Source organism: Notamacropus eugenii, chromosome 1 (assembly GCF_028372415.1).
Source record: "Notamacropus eugenii isolate mMacEug1 chromosome 1, mMacEug1.pri_v2, whole genome shotgun sequence".
NCBI lineage: Eukaryota > Metazoa > Chordata > Mammalia > Diprotodontia > Macropodidae > Notamacropus > Notamacropus eugenii.
In genome coordinates, this window is record NC_092872.1 from 220,722,938 (window position 1) to 220,745,348 (window position 22,411).

The 22,411-nt window shown below is 42.4% G+C and overlaps 1 protein-coding gene across 1 annotated transcript; it reads left to right on the forward strand.

The window, feature by feature from the left end:
* The first annotated feature begins 1,041 nt into the window (after positions 1–1,041).
* Positions 1,042–21,442, forward strand: RBP3 (retinol binding protein 3). Its single transcript, XM_072621759.1, has 4 exons — positions 1,042–4,089; positions 10,144–10,334; positions 14,076–14,218; positions 20,385–21,442. The coding sequence occupies exons 1-4, from the start codon at positions 1,042–1,044 to the stop codon at positions 20,711–20,713; spliced, it is 3,711 nt and encodes a 1,236-aa protein (XP_072477860.1). The 3' UTR covers positions 20,714–21,442.
* Positions 21,443–22,411: the final 969 nt, after the last annotated feature.

The window sequence follows — 22,411 nt, forward strand, 5'->3', positions numbered from 1 at the left end:
AGCTTCCCATCATTGGAAGTGTCCAGATAGAGACTAGAAGACCACTTACATTGGATTCCAGATCAAATAGGAATTGGACTAGATGGCCTCTGAGATTTCTCCCAACTCTGCTATATTCTAGGCTTCTGTAATAAATACCTAATTAGACCCTTCCAAACATGTAATACCAAGGTCTACTGAATTCATCTGCCCTTCAAAAGCAAACCTCAGCTCTATTGTAGTCGGAGCTGCATTTCCATTGGTTGAAAACAGTGGGGAGACATCACCATATGTCACTAGGGGTCATTAAAAGCAAATCCTAATGAGCTAAGAATTATGAAGATTAAAGTGCCTTCAGTTTTTGCTGCACTGGGCTGAGAGTGAATGCAGCCGTCCTGCAGGGCTCCTCCAGCCTGTGCTGGGTGGTAGCTTTTTGTGATGGCTTTCTCATCAATGTGTGTTGTCTAGAGACTGCAAATAGCCAAATGCTAAAGCATTGGAAAATTGCCCTTCCAGGCGATGGGTTTCAAAAATACAAATCATTACTAGCAATTATCCAGGCAATCAGGGCAGCGCGAATTTGGCTCCAATTTATGCTCACGAGATGAGTGTGATTGCAATGAAGTTGCCAGAGGGTAAGTGAGTTCCCAGCAAATAGCTTTACAGTTGAATTACTTGGTGTTAAACAACACTGGGACCAATTATTACATCAGTAAGATCCAAAGAGGAGAAGATTGGGGCATATTCAGTAGCTGCACAAAGATGGGGGTACAATGAACCTGTCCCAGTAAACAACGTTCTTTACTCACATTCATTAATGGGGCTGTAAACAGCGGGACTGGCTACCATTATCACCCTTTGGCTGATGCACTTCAATTTAATGAGATTAAAGGTTTAATGGAGATAAAAAGCCTTCCCTTTATTCCCTGCTCCCATATTTAGCATAAGGCTTTCTGTCTGTAGTCATTGACAAAGAGAGACACACAGCACAGAAGAGACTGCTCTGTGGACTAAAAGAGAAGAGAGATTCTTTCCAAAGTGTGTTCCTTCTTCTGACTCCCAATGACCAGCCAGTGTCTCCTGCTCTTCTCAGCCCTCTTACTTAGTCTGGCCCATGCAGAACAAATCTTCCAACCTAGTCTGGTTCTGGATATGGCCAAGATCTTACTGGATAACTACTGCTTCCCAGAAAACCTAATGGGGATGCAAGAAGCGATTGAACAAGCGATCAAGAGTGGAGAGATTTTGGATATCTCCGATCCCCAAATGCTGGCCAGTGTCCTAACAGCTGGTGTGCAGGGCTCTCTCAATGACCCGAGACTGGTGATCTCTTATGAGCCCAGCCCCGCTGAGGCTCCCCAGCAAAGCCCCAAACTCACCAGCCTCACTCAGGAGGAACTACTCACCTTGCTCCAGCAAATGATCAAATACCAGGTACTGGACGGTAATGTGGGTTACCTAAGAGTGGACTACATCCCTGGCCAGGAGGTGGTAGAGAAAGTCGGGGAGTTCCTGGTAAATGACATCTGGAAGAAGCTCATGGGGACCTCCTCTCTGGTGCTGGATCTTCAGCATAGCACGGAGGGTGAAGTTTCAGGAATCCCGTTTGTCATTTCCTACCTACACGAGGGAGATATCCTGCTGCATGTAGACACAGTTTATGATCGGCCATCAAACACCACCACAGAGATCTGGACCCTGCCCCAGGTGCTAGGTGAGAGATACAGTGGGGAGAAGGACTTGGTGATCCTCACCAGTCACCGCACTGTAGGGGTAGCTGAGGATATTGCCTACATCCTCAAGAAGATGCGTCGGGCCATCGTGGTGGGAGAACAGACTCTGGGAGGGGCCCTAGACCTCCGGAAGCTGCGCATCGGTCAGTCAGACTTTTTCATCACAGTGCCCGTGTCACGTTCTCTGAGTCCCCTCGGTGGGGGGAGCCAGACATGGGAGGGCAGTGGGGTGCTCCCCTGTGTGGGGATTCCAGCAGAACAGGCCCTAGAGAAAGCATTAGCCATCCTCACCCTTCGCAGGGCAAGACCAGCAGCCATTCAGCGCCTCATGGAAGTCTTGCAGAATTACTACACCCTGGTCGATAGGGTACCTGCCCTGCTCCATCACCTTACTGCCATCGACTACTCGTCAGTGCTCACGGAGGAGGATTTGGCCGCCAAACTCAACGCAGGACTGCAGGCTGTGTCCGAGGATCCCCGCCTCCTTGTACGGGTTCTGAGGCCTGAGGAAGCCACTGCTGGGGCCGAATCCAGAGAGGAAGCTGCTACAGCCGCGCCCGTGCCATTGCCCGACGGTGAGTCCCAAAGGCAAGCCCTGGTAAACTCCGTGTTCCAGGTGTCAGTGTTGCCGGGTAACGTGGGCTATTTGCGGTTTGATGAGTTTGCGGACTCCTCGGTCCTTGGCGCACTGGCTCCCTATGTGCTACAACAGGTTTGGGAACCCCTGCAGGACACCGACCATCTCATCATGGATCTCCGCTACAATCCCGGAGGGCCTTCCTCAGCAGTGCCCTTGCTCCTGTCCTATTTCCAGGACCCGGCCGCAGGCCCTGTTCGCCTCTTTGCCACCTACGATCGCCAGACCAACCAGACACGCGAGTACCGCAGCCAGGCCGAGCTGCTAGGCAAGCCGTACGGAGCCCAGAGAGGCGTGTACCTGCTCACGAGTCACCACACCGCCACAGCTGCGGAGGAGTTCGCTTTCCTCATGCAGTCCCTAGGCAGGGCCACGCTGGTTGGGGAAATCACAGCAGGCAATCTGATGCACACCCGCACCTTTTCTCTGCTGCAGCCCCCCGATGGGAGCCTGGTTCTCACCGTGCCCATTCTCACTTTCATTGATAACCACGGGGAGTGCTGGCTGGGAGGAGGAGTCGTACCGGATGCCATAGTCCTGGCTGAGGAAGCTCTGGACAAAGCCAAGGAGGTAATAGAATTCCACCAGAGGCTCGGGGCCTTGGTGGAAGATGCAGGACACCTCCTGGAGGCCCATTACGCTCTCCCAGAAGTAGTCGGGCAGGCCAGCGCCTTGTTAAGAGCCAGGTTAGTCCATGGGACCTACCGCACGGCTGTAGACTTTGAGTCATTAGCATCCCAGCTCACCAGTGACCTACAAGAGGTGTCTGGGGACCATCGTGTACATGTATTTCACAGTCCTGGGGAGCTAATCCCTGAGGAATTGTCCCCACCCCAAAATGTGGTCCCATCCCCAGAGGAGTTGACTTACCTCATCGAAGCCCTCTTCAAGACAGAGGTGCTCCCTGGGCAGCTGGGCTACCTCCGCTTTGACATGATGGCGGAGGCAGAGACAGTAAGAGCCATTGGGCCACAGCTGATAGAGTTGGTGTGGGAGAAGCTGGTGAACACAGAAGCATTGGTGGTGGACCTCAGGTACAACCCTGGAAGCTACTCCACCAGCGTGCCCCTCCTCTGCTCCTACTTCTTTGAAGCTGAGCCCCGTAAGCACCTGTACACCATCTTTGATCGGGCAGCCTCGCAGGCCACCGAGGTTTGGACTCTGCCTCAGGTGGCTGGGGAGCGTTATGGTTCCCAGAAGGACCTGTACATCCTAATTAGCCATACCAGCGGCTCTGCAGCTGAGGCCTTTGCTCACGCCATGAAGGACCTGCGGCGGGCCACAGTCATTGGTGAGCCCACAGCAGGAGGGGCCCTTTCAGTGGGCATTTACCAAGTGAGTAACAGTCCCCTTTATGCTTCCATGCCCACCCAAGTGGCCATCAGCCCAGTCACTGGCAAAGCCTGGGATATTGCTGGGGTTGAGCCTGATGTCAGTGTGCCGGCAAGAGAGGCCCTCATCACCACCCAGGGCATTGTCACCCTTCGTTCCAAGGTGCCCACCATTCTCCAAACAGCTGGAAAGCTTGTTGCTGATAATTACGCCTCACCAGAGGTGGGGTCCAGAGTGGCAGCAAAGCTGGCAAGACTCCAGACCCAATATAGGCAAGTCACCTCAGAAGGGGAACTGGCCGACATGTTGGGGGCAGATCTGCAGACTCTTTCTGGAGATAGTCACCTGAAGACAGCCCATATCCCAGAGGACTCCAAGGACCGCATCCCTGGGATTGTTCCCATGCAGGTGAGACTCCAGAACAGCCCTGATAGTATCAAACTCAATGGGAAACCCTCTCTTAATGGTATTTAGGGTTTAAGCAGGAGTACAAGATCACACAGTCACTAGAGACATTCTGCTTAGCTCCAGAGGGAAGGGCCAGGACTAATGGATAATCAAAAGGAGACAAACAAGTTCAAAGGAAGGAAAAAGTAGAGCTATCCAAAAAATAAAACTGGCTTCCTCGTGTAATAATGAATTCCCTCTCACTGAAAGTGTTCAAGCAATAGTTTTGGGACATAGGGTTGAGAGAGATAAGTTGTAAAGGAAATTCATGCTTCAGGTAGGGATTGGACAAGATGACCCCTGAAGTCTCTTCCTACTACAAAATTTTATGAAAGAACCACTTTCTTGCCCAGGGGAGTGAATCAGCACAACTGTTCATTTTACAGATTGTGAGAGGAAGGCACACTGGCAGACGCCTCAGTTCAGGTGGTGCCATAAGCAGCAGATAGATAGTCTGCTTAGAATGTAGACCTTTCAAGGGTCAAATCCACTGATAATGTAGCATGTCATGACTCTTCCATGGTTGTTGTCAGAGGGCTGGCCAGGAAAAGTCAAGGAATCCAGGTAACATATTTCAGTGCTAGTAGCTCTAGGAGAATGTTTGGTAGGAGAAGAAGAGGTAGAAATAATTAGCTGAATTAATTAACTACTATTAATGACAATGAATTGCTCAGTCATTTTTATCCCAGTCATATCCAATGCTTTGTTACTTCATTTGGGTTTTTTTTTTTTGGCAGAGATACTGAAGTGATTTGTTGTTTCCTTTTCCATCTCATTTTACTGATGAGGAAACTAAGGCAAAGAGGGTTAAATAACTTGTCCAGGGCCATACAGTTATTAAGTATCTGAACCTAGACTTGAACTCAGAAAGATGAGTCTTTCTTACTCCAGGTTTGACACTCTATCCACTGTGCCACCTACCTGCCCTGGGAGAATGAATTAATTGTACAATTATAGAAAGTTGTAATTTATAAAAGAATAAATCCAATCCAAAAAAATACTTACTGAGTACCTACTAGGTCAAGTGAAGCGAAGAAGCATTTATTACATGCCAAAAACTATGCTAAGTGCCAGGGATACAAAGAAAGGCAAAAATAATTCTTGCCTCAAGGACTTAGCCTTTTAATCAGCAAACAATATGTAAATAACTAGCATGTCCAGATATATAGCGTAGATGGAAGAAAATCTCGGGGAGGAAGGTACTAGTAGGGACAAAATGGGGAGAGCCCATGCGACAGGCCTCCTGCAGAAGGATTTGAAATAAATCTCAGAGGAAATCAAGGAAACTAAAAGGTAGAGGCAAGGAGTGGTACAAAGGCAGGATGGTAGATGGAGTATTCCCTGGGAAGAACAGTCATAGGCCAGTGTGGGAAAGCAAGATGCAAAGGTAAGGGGGGACGGCATCCCTGGCGTGGAGGACACCAATCAAAGACATGGAGATGGAAAATGGAGTGTCTAGTTCAAGAAACAAGTAGACTGATATTCTCTGCATTGTAGAATAAGTTGTTGTTGAGATGTCGTAGTGATAGCTGACTCTTTACCACTTCATCTGGGATTTTCTTGGCAAAGATACTGGAGTGGTTTGCCATTTTACACCCATTTTACAGATGAGGAACTGAGGCAAACAGAGTTAAATGACTTGCCCAGGGTCAGACAGCTAGTTAGAGGTGAATAAAGTATGCTGTACTAGGCTCTGGGAATTCAAAGATGAAAACTAAACAGTCCCTGCTCTCAAGGGACTCACATTCTACACAGGGGATCTTATACAACATAAGAACAGTTAAGTAAAGGTTTGATAAACACTGCATATACCATATATCATTTGATGTGTACAATAACCTGGAGGTATTGTTATAGTAGAAAGGCCTAAAGAACACAGTCATCCTATTGCATCAAATTATTACAGGCATTCCTATTCCATTTTACAAATGAGGAAACTGAGACCCAAGGAAGATAGGTGACTTGCCTATGCTAGTAAATGCTAGCGTTAGAATTCAAACATAGGTCTCTCCTGACTTCCACACAAGTGAATTTTCCCCTGCCCTGCACCTTCTTTCATCACCCCACTGAACCTATAAAATGGATGGACCCATATTCCTTAGTGCCTTTTCAGGGGAGGAAGAAGGAAAGGTTTGAGGTTTGTCTTTTTTGACAGAAAGAAAATTGCCCAAATTCATATTTCCCAATCGCTGCTCCTCAGAATGACTGCACCCTGCCTCATCTAACCTTGGCCTGTGAACCAACCACCCTCCTCCAAGGACAGTGTTGACCTGGTACTAAACATTTTAAAGCTTCTGTATTTAGCATGGGCCTTTATATGATGCAAGTAAAAGAACACAGAAGAGTTAGAAGGCTTGGGCTGGTGTATTGGACTCTGATTATTGGTAGATGTGTGATTGTAATCAAGTCTCTGTCCTTGTCTGGGCCTTGGTTCTGTCAGCTATCAAATGAGGAGATAAGACAGGGTGATTTCTAAGCTCCTTCTCAATCCTAAGGGTCTCTTAGTCCATTTTTGATCCAAGGTCTATTTCTGCCTACTATGAGTGAGCCTCTATGCAGGGTCCAAAGGGTTTAAAGACAGAAATTCAACAATCACCAAGCTGCTTTCTAGAGCTCATAGACTTGAGGCCATTCTCAGAGGGCATTAAAAACAGAACACACCGTTCAGAGTAGGACAGCCTTGACCCCTCTCAAGATCTTTTTAAATACTTGTTGAGAAAATATCGATGCCTTGTTTAGAACCAACTCCAGTAAAACACTTTGGTGTACACACACACACACACGCACGCATGCACATGCATGCATGCATACTGTTGTTAAATTCCACAGGGCTTCAAAAGATGAGAAATTATCCTCTCTCACTGACCTTTATTGCTCACCCATACCATGAGTCCTAAAAAATGTCGAACATCTTTTGAAATCACTACTGTGTAGCCAGGAGGGGGCTTTTTCACATGAATTCAGAATTTCTGAACCACACATAAGTAGAGTCAGACCGAAGCCATGGAGATAATGTGTATATTCTTGGAACCCAGGCCTCATGAATTAATCCACACACTCGAAAGATCAAGTGGAATTTCTGTCACTGGCCACTGGATTGGAAATGACAAACTCAATAGCCTCTGATGGTCATGTGCAATGACTAAACGAAGTAAAGAGAAAGGGGTGGGGAGAGAGGAGAGAGGGCAGGAAGGGCATTGATGCCATTTGTACAAACCATCAGGTCTATGGTGTAAACCCCTACATAAATTAACTCAGTTGTGTTCAGAGATGCTGCCTGCTACTGTGAGGTGGGTGAGGATGCAGCGGCAAAGGCAAGGAGGGCAATGAAAGGCAAAGTCAAGTCAACAAATATTTAATTTGTTCCAATTATTATCAATTATTAACATATTTTTATTAATATGAGTTAAATGCTTATTGTATTCAGGCTGTGGTGCCAGATCCTTGGAGGAGGTTCAAACGTTAGTCCTATAGCCATTTCTGTCCACGTGGACCCTGCATCTTCTAAAAAATTTTTATTTATTGGAAAAAAAGTTATTTATTGGGGGGGAGGGACCCAGGCCTATGATTTCATTTTTGTATGGAACTCCCAACTATGGAAACACACTCCACATATGCAGATAAGAAATTTGCGTGCAACTTATAGTCTCAGAGAGACATTTTGGGGGTACTTAAAGGATAAGTGACTTGTCTGTGGTCACTGCTAGTATTTGTAAAAGGCAATGCCTGGATGCCGGTCTTCCTGAGTCTGAGACTGTCCTTCTTCGTGTTGTACCAAGGCTTCCCTCAAGGAAGGGTTAGCTTCAGAACTTCAACTGACAAGATTTGGTAACTGACTGACTAAAAGAAATGGAGAGTGAAGAGTGAAAGAAAACATCAAATTGCAGGGGCATAGGAGACATTGTGATTGGTGGTGCCAGTGGTGGGAAAACTCAAATCAAGTTTGGGAGAAAGACAGTAAGTTCTACTTGGGACTTGTTGAATTTGAGGTGCCAATGGAACAGCTAGATGGAAAAGTCCTATATTAAGTTCTGGCACGAGAGAACAGAAGTAGACATATAGGTGTTGGAGAAGGGGGAAACAGGTACAGCAATGGGAGTAAATGAGGATGTCAAGGTAAAGATCCTAGAGAGGGAAGAAGAAAGGGCCAAAGATAGAACTTTGAGGCCCATACCCTGCCTAAAAGGTCAGCTAGAAGATGAAGAAAAGGTTGATAAAGAAAGCAGAAGAGTCACCCTCAACTTGCACCCAAATCTTCCTGGCCTTGAGGCTAGCTCATTTTTCATTGCATCACACTTCATTACTTCATCATTAGCATTGGTAATAATACCAGTAACACCATCCTATTACCTGGAGGTTTTAAAGTACTTTCCCATCTCATTTCATTTGCTCTTCATCACAACTCTTTGAGATAAGGCAGAAATGATACCCATTTTACAGATGAGGAAGGACCAGAAGTCAGATCTCCAATTAGCCTTGTGATCCCTAAACTATAGAAAAAAAAATGAGATGTCACATAGTCCAATGAGTCTCTCAGTTCATGCTGAAAATGAGCTACAAGGCCAGGGTTAACACTAACTTATCAGTTTCTGACTCCCTGGACCTGATGGATTCATTAAGTCATGGAGGGCAGGAACAGATAAATATAATTTTATCAATGACATTTGAGAAGTAGTTGGAAATTGAGGAGGGATTGCCAGAAATGAAAAAGTGAGGGATTTAGTAACATGGAATGAGATGAACAGAGCTCAAAAATAATCTCTTTTTTAAATTTGTTTTTTGCAAATAAATACCTCCTCCACCCCCCCCTCACTGCTAGGAAGTTAGTTAGCTCTTTAAAGGGGGACATCAGTAGCCTATAGGATCCCAGGCTATAAAACTGACAATAGAATAAAGCATGTTGATAGCATCTTAGCTCAAAAAAAACCTCCCTAAAAATTCACTTTGTTTTCCTGTTTGGGGAACCCTGGAGTTTGTGTGGGGTATCCAATCTTTGCATTTCTCATATAAATATTGAAATGCCTATGACAAGCATATTTCAAAGATTCTTTTTCAGTGTTAATAACATTCCTTGAATATGCTCAAATGAGGTGAATCCCAGAAACAAAGGGATAGGGCCTAGATCTAGTTTTCAATGGTATAGAGACCAGAGATGGGGAACCTCTGGCCTCCAGGACACATGTGGCTGAATCTATTCATTTAAAGGGCCACACTTGAGGGTCTAGAGGGCCACATGTGAACTTGAGGCCTCAGGTTGCCCACCCCTGGGACTGAATTACCAAGAAAGGAAACTCATCTGTATTGGATGCAGATCAGTATCTTCATGGCAACTTAGAATCTTAGAAAGTTGTCTATAGCACAGACAGATTGAGATTTGCCCAGAGTCACACATCCAGTATGTATCAGAGATGGCTTTTTAATTCAGATCTTCCTAGTGTTGAGGCCAGCTCTCTGCTTCCTACACTAGTTAATTCTTATACCGTGAATATGAACCTCCCACTCTGAGCTTTTGACTTGCTATTGATACTTAAGGTTTCCAATCATATCAAGGTGATATTTGGTTGTGAAATGTTATTTTCTTTAGTTAGAAATCTGTGAAATTTACTCAGCTCCTTCTAGATTGTAAGTTCCTTGAGGACTGAAACTACATCTTAGTATTTCTTACATTAATACCCCCACCTAACACTTAGAGTAGTGCCATGATGTCCTCTGAGGGGACATGGGGGTAGAGAATGACCTACCACTTCAGTCATTTGAAGAACTAGTGGGAAAATTCCCTCCACAGGTATAGACCAGCAACTCATCTAAGAGTTGTATGGGATATTGAGAAGGTAAGTTGTGACCCAGGGTCACATAGCCTATGTGAGAGAAAGTTCTTAAACTCAGATCGGCCTAATTCCTAGACCTTCTTTCCAATTTGCCAGGCTGTGGTCAGCTACTAAAGGTAAATGCTGACAAATGTAACGTTGCATGAATGAATTCTATGACATTCCCTGTCTTATTTTGAATTGTCAGCTTCCCTCTCCTGAAGTCTTTGAAGACTTGATCAAGTTTTCCTTCCATACCAACGTATTTGAGGGCAACATCGGCTATCTGAGGTTTGACATGTTTGGAGACTGTGAGCTGCTCACCCAAGTCTCTGATCTCCTGGTGGAACACGTCTGGAAGAAGGTCGTGCACACAGATGGGATGATTATTGACATGAGGTAAACGCTGGAGAAGAAGGTTTCCAAACCTTCACTGGAAATCCAGGCCATAGGATGACAGTAGAATTGAATGAAGCCAGAGTTGCAATTAGCTTGGGAGGCAAGTAGGTGGCTCAGTGGACAGAGCCCTGGGCCAGAAATTAGGAAGACCTGAGGTTCAAATCTGGCCTCAGACGTTTACTATCTGTGACCCTGGGCAAATCATTTAATCTGTACCTCAATCTTCTGGAGAAGAAAATGGCAAACCACTCTAGTATCTTTACCAAGAAAACCCCATGGACAGTATTGTGCTGTGATCCACAGGGTCACAAAGAGTTGGACACAACTGAACAACAACTAGCTTGATTTTCTGGTCTAGAACCAAAGAGAAGGGAAAGAAGGATTTGGCTGCAAGGGGGAGGATAGCAAACTTTAAATAATCTCTTTTTCTTCCATAAAGAAATAATCTACCCCCTCCTCATCGCCAGGTTTCCTTTTTCCTCTTTCTTACTGTTTTTTTGTTTCCTTGAATTTATTTTGTGTATACTTATAAGGTGTATACCTATGCAGGTCTGAAGCTAAAATGGGCCGCAAAAGCCAGCAAATCCAAATTTCTCATTTTACAGATAGAGATACCAAAGCCCAGGGAGGTGGAATGATTTCTCCAAAATCACACAGTCAGTAAGCACCAGTGTCTAAATTGGAACCCAGGTCCTCTGACCTTTCCACTGTACGACATTCTATCCTCAGCTTTTATTTCTGTAAAAACAGCTTCTCTCCCACCTTTCCTGAATAAACATCCATACCTTCTCTCCAGTGAGGACAGAAATCCCCACGCTACTCTGCCTGCCTCACTGTTTGGAAAGATGATCACCAAGCCTTGTCTGATGGAATCAAAAGAGCATGGGACCTCAGACCTTTTGGGATGGACCAGTGGGCCTCCATGATCCTTCCTAACTCTGAGATTCTATCCCTAAGCCATTAGAGCAACTGATTCTTCTTTTCATTTGATTCAATTTATCTTAATTACTTCTTGTATCATTTTCACATCACGAATAGTAAAGCTGATGTGAGGGTGCTTTCCCTGCTAGTTGCCCTAGACAATGGTTACCCAGATTTGCTAATTATGGCTCTGAATAAGGCCAAAATATTTCACCATTCCAGTTCGGTACCACTAAGCATATGTCTTAGAATGAAGGAGGATATCTAGAGATTATCATTCTCCTGCTTGTGAGACAATAGGCCAATGCAAACCTGAAAAATAAAATCCTATATCTAACAGTGTGCCTCTCTCTAAGAGAATTCAATGTATGAAAAATCAGTCTTCACAAGAATGTAAATTCAGGATTAATCATTTATTTCATTAAATTTTTTTCTTTAATAAATTCTCTTGAATCCCCTTATATAGAAAGATCCCTTATGTCTATAAATTATGCTTGATTTGGTAGCTAGGTGGTGCCATAGCGCAGAGGCATAGACCTGGAGTCAGGAATCTCCAAGTTCAAATCCAGCCTCAGACACTTACTACCTGTGTGACCTTGGGCAAGTCACTTAATCTCTGTTTGCCTCAGTTACCTCAACTGTAAAATGGGGATAATAACAACATCTACCTCCCAGGACTTTTGTGAGGGCTGAATGAGGCATTTGTAAAATGTTTAGCCCAGGCTGTAGCACATATGAAGTGCTCTATTTATGCTTAGCATCTCTTTCTCCTTGATTTGGGGGAGGAAGATGAATTTGAACATAGAGTTTCAGAATCTAGAGGCTATATGGCCTTGAGAATACAGAGAGATTCCTAGGAATCAGGAAAACCCAGTCAAGACTCAACATATATGACTATGTAATTCTGGGCAAACCACTGAACCTCTCAGTGCTCTAGACCAGTGAAACCAGGAGCCATTAAACTATATATAAGGTCCCCTGAGTGCAACATATTTACTTAGGAAACCAAATATTAACATTATCTATTTTCTATTGCCTCATTTATTTGTTAAATGTTTCCCAATAATGTTGTAATTTGATTGGGACACTCTAGAGTACTGGGGCTACAAGCTGTTCTAGACAATACTCTAGAACTGTAAATAAATTTCAGAAAGGGTACAAACCTGTACTGGTACAGGAAGAGTCCTCACCTGGGAGATCCCTATAGTTATGAAATGATGAGTCCAATCCTATTCCTATGCCTCTTCAGAAACATAAAAGAATTTTGGAGTTAGAATAGATCTTAAAGTTCATGTAGCCCAACCCACTGACAAAGGAGGAAATAAGACTCAAAAAAGGTGGGATGACTTATCCAAAGTCTCACAACTAGTTAGTGGCAGAACTAATGCAAAAATTCAGGTCTCAAATCTATTGCTTAAAGGATGCTCAAGTTGTATAGATATGTGTGGGAGAATATTTCTCATCCTGTACAGAGATAGGATATTAAAACCCAGAGTTTGACCTCTCCTTCTGGAGGTACTGATCAAGCTCTGAGTTGTTCTTGTGCACAGACTCTATCAGTCTTTCACCCATGACCCCCATTATTTTTAGGAGATCAAAGAGACATAAGATGAGGAAAAGCATTTCTCTTCTGTAGGAACAACTTGGACTTCAAGAGAGAAGGTGGGAGGGAAATGGAGGAAGCATGGGGTCCCTCTCCACTCTACCAAATAAAGGAGACTAACTTTGGAGTTGGAGGTTCACCACTCTTAGTTCCCCACTAAGGAATCACCACCCTTAGTGATCACTAGGTGGCACTAAACTCCACAAAAACACAAACTTGGCTATTTCTTCACTAAGAGCTCACAGAAACGGAATGAAAACTCTTGCTCGTTGTCCTATATTTAAAGATGTTGCTACCTACCCTGACCAATATGTGTTAGGGGAAGAGAGGCAAGGAAATTGGAGGGCTGTAGGGAGAAGAGGAGGAGTAACTGAAAAGATTTCTACTAGGTCAATATTCTGTCCTTCCATAAAGCCTACTCTGGTTTGCTGCTGGCTTTTTCTGGGGTCCTTTGATTATTGTAAAAAATAAATAAATAATCTCTATTGGAAATTTACTGGTGCCCAAATGGCCAGAGGGGTAACTTTTTACTTTTAAACTATGATGTTTACAATTTATAAAGGGATAAAGGTTGGGCTGCATTGGAAAAATCTAATCATAAATCAGAGTTCACTTTATTGTTCTCTTGATGGTCCAGCCTCAAAAAAGTGTTAATTCAGGTTAAACTTAAATGGGATGTGGGGGCAGCTCGGTGGAGTCAGGAGGACCTACGTTCAGATCCAGCCTCAGACACTTAGTAGGTGTGTGATCCTGGGCAAGTCACTTAACATTGATTGCCTCAAAAAAAAAAAGCTTTTTGGAAGTTACTTCAGAGGTCATTTATTCCAATCCCCTCATTTTACAAATAAGGAAACTGAGGCCCAGGAAAAAGTCCAGTATAGTAACTACACCTTTTATTACTTTGCTAAGCTGAACACTGTAGAATTTCTAAACTGGAAGAGATTTTAGATATTGCCTATTCCAACCTCCCTCATTTTATAAGTGAGAAAACAGACAATGTGACATGGTAGGGGGTCACTTGGCACAGCAGGTCACTGAATTTTTTCCCAACTTTGTAATTTTATAATTTCACAAAAAAAAATCATGACTCAGAAAGCAATGTAGAGAAAAATTTATCTATGCCCACAATACAATGCAGGATGGGAAAATGGAGTGTCTTCCATTATCAGGCAGCTTTTTGGTTTCTAGAATGTCTAATTCTAGTTAATACCCAACAGGTTCAACATAGGAGGCCCCACCTCCTCCATCTCAGCTCTATGCTCCTACTTCTTTGATGAAGGTCAAAAGGTTCTTCTAGATCGGATCTACAACAGACCCAATGATTCCATTGTAGAAATCTGGACACAGCCTCATGTCACAGGTGAGAGGGATATCCGGAAGATAAACTTTTGCCTGATTAGTTTTCATGACAACATGATTCCTTTTCAAATTGTTCTTCAACATAAATTAGGGATTCTGTAGCTCTTTTTGTGTCATGGTAGTCCTGTAAAACCTAGAGATCTCTTCTCAGAATGATTTTTTTTAAAGATTATGAAATATAAAATCCATAAGATGACAAAGGAAGTCAAAAATTAAAAATCAGTGATCAAAATATTTAAAAAGCTTAGAAATCCAAGTTCACAGACCCCAGGTTGAGACCCTCTGGTTTAGAACAGTAATTTTAGGGCAAAATGCATATCTGCATAAGGTGATGTTGGAGTAGGTGGCCTTTAAAGGATTTCTTAGAGAAAGAAAACACCAAAAATTGGTCTAAAGAGACTGATAGAGACACACAGGGAACTCATCAACCAACTTAGATTTTAAGAGACATACAGAAGATAGAAACAAAGGCAAGTAATGGAAGAGGAATACAAACAGGAATAATTAGAGTAGTTAGGGATGGCAGGAAAGACTAAGGATGATAAAGTGACCTCGGGAGTGGTTATTTATTTTTTGTTTTTTAATCTGGGAAGAAGAGGACCAATGAGTGAATCTGCTTTGTAGCTTAGGTGGGCAAAGAGATGATAATGGAGGGCAGAATAAAAGCAGGGCTATCCAGTTCATATCTGGCTTCTAATTTCTGTTAAGGAGAATGATCTTAAACTCATAGGAAGATAGAAAAATTATTGAGAGAGTTAATACCCAAGATAAGTAGGGTTATAATAAGAGACCACCTAGTTACCCTTGATGAATTCTACATCCTGGAAGAGCCGGCAGATACATGATTGTGGAGTCACTGGCAGTTTCCTCTGAGAAATCATGAGGAATAGAAGATATATACAACTGGTGTCCCAGAAATGAAGTCAGCAGTCTAGAATCCAGTGAGCTTGACTGGCATCGATACCAAGCAAAGTTCCCGCATATGTTATTGAAGACATGGCTAGTAAATCTCTAGAGAAGAAATAGATAATAGCAAAGAGCCAGCATGGTTTCATCAAGAATAAATCATGCCTGAGGAATCTCACTTCTTTTTGTGACAAGGTTGCTAAAAGACAATGCCATGGGTACAGTTTGCCTAGATTTCACTGAAGCATTTGAGAAAGTCTCTCTCCTGTTATTCTTGTGGAAATTACTCAAAAACATTATCTAAATCATAGTATGATAAAGTAATTCAGAACTGGGTGAATGGTCAGACCAAAAGAGTAGTCTCTGATTCCATAATCTAAGACTTGCTTTGAAAGATCCTTTAGTCCAAAGGAAAGTAGTCTGTGGGGAAGTGCCTCATTGATCTGTGTTGGTCCTGTTCAATATTTTAATCAGGGACTTAAATATGCATGTAAATGATAAGCTTAGCATATTTGCAGATGTTGCAAAGCTGGAAGGGATAGCTCATTAACTGGTTGAGATTCAATCCAAAAAATAAAAAATCTTGACAAGTTAGAACATTGGATCAAAGCAAATGACATGAAATTCATAGGGATAAATGTTCTTAATTTAATAGAATCTGAGTTCTATTAAAACAATTTCAAATGTGCAAGATTGAAGAGACAAATGATCCGGTGGCTTTAATGAATTTTAAGTTCAATATGAGTCGATAACCAAAACAATTCATACGGTTTTAGTTTGCATTAAGAGAAACAGAGTGAATGTTTAAAAAGAAAAGATGGAAATGTTGGAGGGGCTGCAGAAAAACAAGCATTTTAATATACCATGCCATGAATTAATTCAACCATTCTAGATAGCAGTTTGGAATTGGATTTTTAAGTGCCTAAAATGTGCATACCAGGGGTGGGGAACCTGCAACCTCCAGGCCACATGTGGTCTTTTACATGTCTTAATAAAAGGATTTGTTCTGTGAAGTTTGGATTCAGTCAAAGGGCCACACTTGAGGACCTAGAGGGCCACGGCTGCAGATTCCCCACCCCCGGACTATACCCCTTGACTTGGAGATCTCACAGCTAGACATATATCCTCAAGGAGGTCCAAGACAGAAATAAAGGTCTTTTAGAGAGCTTATAATGAGCTGAAGATGGCAAAGAAAATTAAGGATAATAAAAAATATTAGTAATTGAACTTTTGTGGCCACAAAGCATTAAAAAATAATGAATGGATGAAACCATATGTATTAAGTGCTTAATATAATCCAGACATCGTACTAAGTACTGTAGGTACAAATGCAATAGTTAAGAGTATCCTTGCCCTCAAAGACCCTAGATTGTAATGGGGAAAACGAGAGGGGGGAAGGCAGGGAGAGAGAGAGAGGGAGGGAGAAGAAGAAAAAGAAGAAGAAAGAGGAGGAGGAAGAGAAGGAGGAAGAGGAGAAGAAGAAGAAAGAGAAGAGGAAGAAGAAGAAGGAGGAAGAGGAGGAGGAGGAAAAGTACATAATAAAATATTAAGTATTATTATATATAATATATAATATAAGTACATAATAGGATATATAATGTATAATATTAGTGTATAATAGGAGTAGTAGTAATACATTTACTGTTTATCTCTTTATTTATTTATGGGAGTAGTGGCCAGGCAAAGGGGTTTTGGTCTGTTATGTCACAAAGATGTTAAGCTGATCTATCAAGAGGAGAATCAGCACACCCTTTCTGAAGTAAAAGTATTACTGATTGGATTTCTGTGTCCAGAGATAGAAAACTAGAGTTAGGGGATGTAGAAAGTGACAAGGTAGATGGCCTAGGTAGATAAATAGAAGGCATGGGAAGCATGGTCTAGGCTGGGATGGACTAGACCAATTGGACCAAATGGTTTGTACTTTGCTTAGTCACTAGTAAAGATGGCATAGCTCCAGGGTAGGAAGTGCCAAGGTGCCTGTCGGGGAATGGATAAAGAACTTTTGGTACAGGGATGCAATGGAATATTATTATGTTGAAAGAAATGAAGACGATGAGACATTCAGATAGCTATGTGAAGACTTACATAAACTAATGAAGAGGAAAATAAACATAATCAAGAAAAGGCTATACACAACAGTTTCACCATTGTAAACAGGAGAGAAAACAGAAAAATTCAATGGAATGTTGCATAATTCTAATTACCAAACTTGTGCCTGGAGAAGAGTTGAGAAAATACAGGTCTTACCCTTCTAAAAGAGATGGGGAACTGTGGGTATGGAATATTAGCTACAGTATATGGAATATTATGTATATATGCATTAGGTTTTCTGAACCATTTTTTCTTTTTAAATATTTGTTACAAGGAACAGTTCTTGCTATAGAAGAAAGGGAGGAAAGATATTCAGAAATGAAGGTGATGTAAAAATAAAAGAAAGCAAAATTCCCTGACCACTTCTCAGAAATGTAACAGAATTGATGTTTGGACAAAAATTTTTCCAATTCTGATAATTCTGTGATTTCAAGAGGCTGACACACCATATAAGGGAATCCAAGTAGTGAGAAACCACAAGACTAGAAATGAAGTCTTTAAACCCTCAGCTCAGTATTTTCTCTGTGAGGGCATGTGCTAGTATGTTAGAACATGCAGAAAATGTGCTTATGATTCTACAGTTCAGTGGAGGGGAGCCATGATTTAGATAAGCCTAATAGAGATAACTAAAAAATCCTAAAACTGTTAGATTTTTTTCCTTTGTCCTTCCATTTGAACACAGATGTGTCTGAGGTTTGGGAATTCATAACACTCATAGCCTTATCATGATGTTGCATTGTTGGCAAACCTCTGGGAAACCAGTGTGAGGGAAAAAATACCCTTGACTGTCTTCTATCCCAGGCAATTCCAACAATCCAAAGACGTGAAGCAATTTTAGATTACACCAAGCAGCAGGACATAGAATAAAGAGTACTAACTGTAAAGTCAAAAGTCGTGAGTTCAAATCCCAGTTCTGGCACTTGCTCCTCATGTGACTTCAAGCAAATCTCTTAACTTGTGAGGTCTCAGATTCCCCATCTGTAAAATGAGGGAACTGGACAAGATAACCTCTGCCATCCCTTCGAACTCTAAATCTTGGATCTTATGATGTTTTGGAGGAGCACAAGAGCTGGTGCAAAGTTAGAGAACTTGAGAGTTGGATGGGATCTTGTCTAACTCAAAGTCTAACTCAAAGACTATGACTTAACCCGTGAATTGTTATGTCAGTGAATGGTGCCCAGCTTCTGTTTGAAGGTCTCCAGGAAAGGGAAGCTATCACTTCTGTAGAAAATCCATTCCTCTTCTGGATAACTGTCACTGGTAGGAGTATTTTCCAAATATCAAACTTTCAGTGGTCTCTTTATCACTTCTATCCATTGCTCCTCATTTTGCCCTCCCCTCTGGGGCCCAACAGCGTGGGTATAACAAAATAGTCCTTAGCCTACTTGAAGACATCTCCCATGTCCTCACCCCACCTCAGACTGTCTTCTCTAAATTAAACTTCTCTAGTTCCCAAGACCAGTCCTCATATGACATGGACACATGGCCCTTCACCATCCTGATTGCTCCCATCTGGACCCTTACCAGTTCCTCTTAAGCTATGGCACTTACATCTGAACACAATACTCCATATGAAGATGTCAGAGTTCAGTGGAACTCCAGGTTTAGTTGTTTTCAGTTGTGACCCCATTTGGAGTTTTCTTGGAGAAGATAACTGGAGTGGTTTGCTATTTCCTTCACTAACTCATTTTACAGATGAGAAAACAGAGGCAAGCAGGGTTAAGTGACTTGTCTAGGGTCACACAGCTAGTAAGTGTCTAAGGTCAGATTTCAACTCAGTTCTTCCTGGCTTCAGGACTAACTATACCACTTAGCTGCCTCCGTATTCCCAAAAACAATTCCTCTCTTAACCAGTCCAAGATTTCATCTGCCTTTTTGGATACCTCATCTACAACTGGCTCACATTGATGGGCAGTCCACTAAAACCCTCAGATCTTTTTCAGAACAACTACTAATTACACTGCCCTCACTTTATATTTGTGAAATGGATTTTTTTTGCACTCAAGAGTACAGTTACATTTCTCTCTATTAAACTTTATTAAGCAACCCAGTGCTCTAGCCTATCAAGATCCTTTTGGAGACTGACTCTGCTGTCCAGTGGATTAGTTATCCCTCCCAGCATTGTGTAAACATAATAATAATGACACGTAGATAGTGATTTATGGTTTACAAATAATTTATCAGCATTATTTCATTTGATCCTCACAACAACTCTGAAAGGTAGTTGCTATTTTTACCCTCATTCCACATATGAGGAAACTGAGATAGAGCTAACTAAGTAGCTTGTCCAGAGTCACACAGCTGGTAAGTGTATGAGGCTAGATTTGAACCTGGGTCTCCTTGACTCCAGGTCTTACATTCTATGTACTGACCCACCTAGCTGCCTCTTGGCATCTATATGGTTATCCAAGTCTCTAAGTCACAGATTTTTTAGAATTGTACACTTCTCTGTTCTGAAGAAATCAAAATTCATCCTGGGAGGGACTTTCACTCCACCTACCCACCCCCATTACAGCATAAAAATAAACATCAAGAATACAGTAAGGTGGATATTGAATGAAATTCTCCCACGAGTCTTAAAGGGTATAAGACCAGGAATATGGGTCTGTATGTAGGGAAAGATGCCATACCCTGCAAGATTTCCGTTAAAATGGAGAAATGTATACAGGGTTTTGCTAAAGGAACGTTTACATTTATTATCTCATTTGATCTTTGCAACAAGCATGTTAAATCTTAAGAAAGTGGAAGAGTTGAGGGGAGGGGAAATAATGGAATTGAAGTCAGAGGACCTGGGTTCGAATCTCAGTTCTGCCTGAGTAACGCTGGGTAAGTTCTTTTATCTTCTGGTGACTTCAGTTGTCTGAGTTATAAAATATGGGCATTGGACTAGACAGTATAGTGAGGATTAGCACTCTGGACTCTAGAGCTCCTTCCATCATCACAATATGTATCATCAACAGACTCAAAACGGAAAGCACCCTGAGACCTTCTTACCCTCCCCAGGAGAATGTTTCTGACTCTTCACTTTTGAGACTTTCAATCAATCAAGATGTATTTGTTAATCACCTACCATGTGTCAGATGCCTACTGTGTGCTGGCAATACAAAGACAAAAATTAAACAATCTCAGCCCTCCCAGGCCTTATGTTCTATCAACTTTGTCTCTTGCAGGTGAACGATATGGTTCCAAAAAGAGCGTGATTATTCTCACCAGCAGCACGACGGCAGGGGCTGCAGAGGAGTTTGTATACATTATGCAGGGGCTGGGGAGGGCTTTGGTCATTGGGGAAGTAACCAGCGGTGGCTGCCAGCCCCCACAGACCTACCATGTGGATGACACTGACCTCTACATCACCATCCCTACTGCCCAATCTGTTGGCTCTGGGGACAGACCCTCCTGGGAAGGAATAGGAGTTACCCCTCATGTGGAGGTCCCAGCTGACCAAGCACTAAGCAAAGCCAAGGAGATGTTCATCCATCATTTGCAGAGGGCAGACTAGACCTCCTACTCTGGTAAAAGCAATGTCAAAGTTCCCCTAGTTTAAAATTGTCCTAAAATTTACCAGTGTGCAGAAAGAAGGGGTGTGCCTAGGTATTATATAAACTATACCCACTATAGAGACCAAGGCTGCATGCTATGGATACATTTGGTAGAGCTTGGTTTTGCTTATCTTCCTATAGAAGCGTAGAATAAGGATCCTCATGATCAGCTTGTCCAGCCCCACCCCACCCCCACTCCTCTGCAGTATCACTGACAGCAGGTCATCAGCCTCCAGCTGGAATACTTCTACTGATGGGCAGTTTACTACCTCTCAGCGACTAATCATTCCACTTTTTATCTTGTTCTTAGAAACTTCTTCCAAAAAGCTGAGCTTCTTCTCCCTCTTCAGTCCATTGATTCTAGTTATGCCCAATGGAGCACTTCAAAATTTGATCTAATCTCTCTTTCCCTAGAGAATCTGTGATGGTGATTTTCCTCAGGCTCCTCTTCTGTAGTTTTCTTTGCTAATTACTTGAGGCGATGTGGTCTGATAACAAGAGTAATAGATGTGTGGCCAGAGAACCTGGGTCCAAATCCAGGCTTTTCCTATGTGGATTTGGACAAGTCACTTAACCTCTATAGGTCCCAATTCCCTCAGGAATAAAATGAGGGGCAGGACTAGATGACCAATAAGGTTCTTCTAGATTTAAATGTAATCTAAAAATAAATAAATAAATAAATGAAACCTGTCTTCTTCAATACGTTTTTTATTTAATGCAGTTTTGAGAACCCTTACCATCCTGGCTGCTCTTCTCCAGATATGTTCTAATTTTTATCATCCATCCTAAAATGTGGCACCAAGAGCCAATATTGGGCTCACAAGTGTAGTCTGACAAGGTCCAGGCGTTTCCTGAAGCGCCTCTTGGTTCTTACAGCATGACTGCATACCCTGCAACCCCTCGTCTTCCAATTTAAAGACTGAATAACCTCTGTAAAGCCAAGTAGATTGAAAGTAAGGAGTTTCTTCATTTTTATTACATTTCCAATTTTAAAATATTTATATTCTCTCCCTTCCACCTTCTTCCACTCAAAGGAAAGAAAAGAAAAACAAAACTGTTTTAATAAATATGTACAATCAAGCAAAACAGATCTCTACTTTGGCCATCTCCAAAAAATGTATATGTCATTCTGTTTGCTGGATCCATCACCTCCCTCTCAGAGATGGGCAGCCTGCATTATTAGCATAACTGGTCACAACATCGATCTGGGTTCTCAAGTCTTTCAAAGCTCTTTGTTTTCATAATATTCTTCCTATAGAAACTGCTGAGTCGTTCATGCTGATTGACCACAATTGTTCCCTCCTCAGCTTTTGGGATTATAAAAGCAAAGGTCTGTCCAATGGTATGATCAAGGGAAAAAGAAGAAAGGAGAAGGGAGGGGAGGGGAGGGGAGGAGAGGAGAATCTTGAGAAAGAACCTAAGGAACATATTACTTATACTACGGAAGGGTTGGGGGAGAAATAACTTTGCTCTCGTTTGTGAGTTTATCTTTTCCCTCTCAGAGACAGGTAACAAAGCTGGTATTACATCTCCAGTCTCTAAATGGAGTGCAGAGAAACACAAGAGTAGCCCACTCTCAACTCCAGACACTCTGCCATGTGCTTCCTTATAAAATTTGAGTCCCCAATACTATTTAAGAACACTATAGCCTTTAGCCC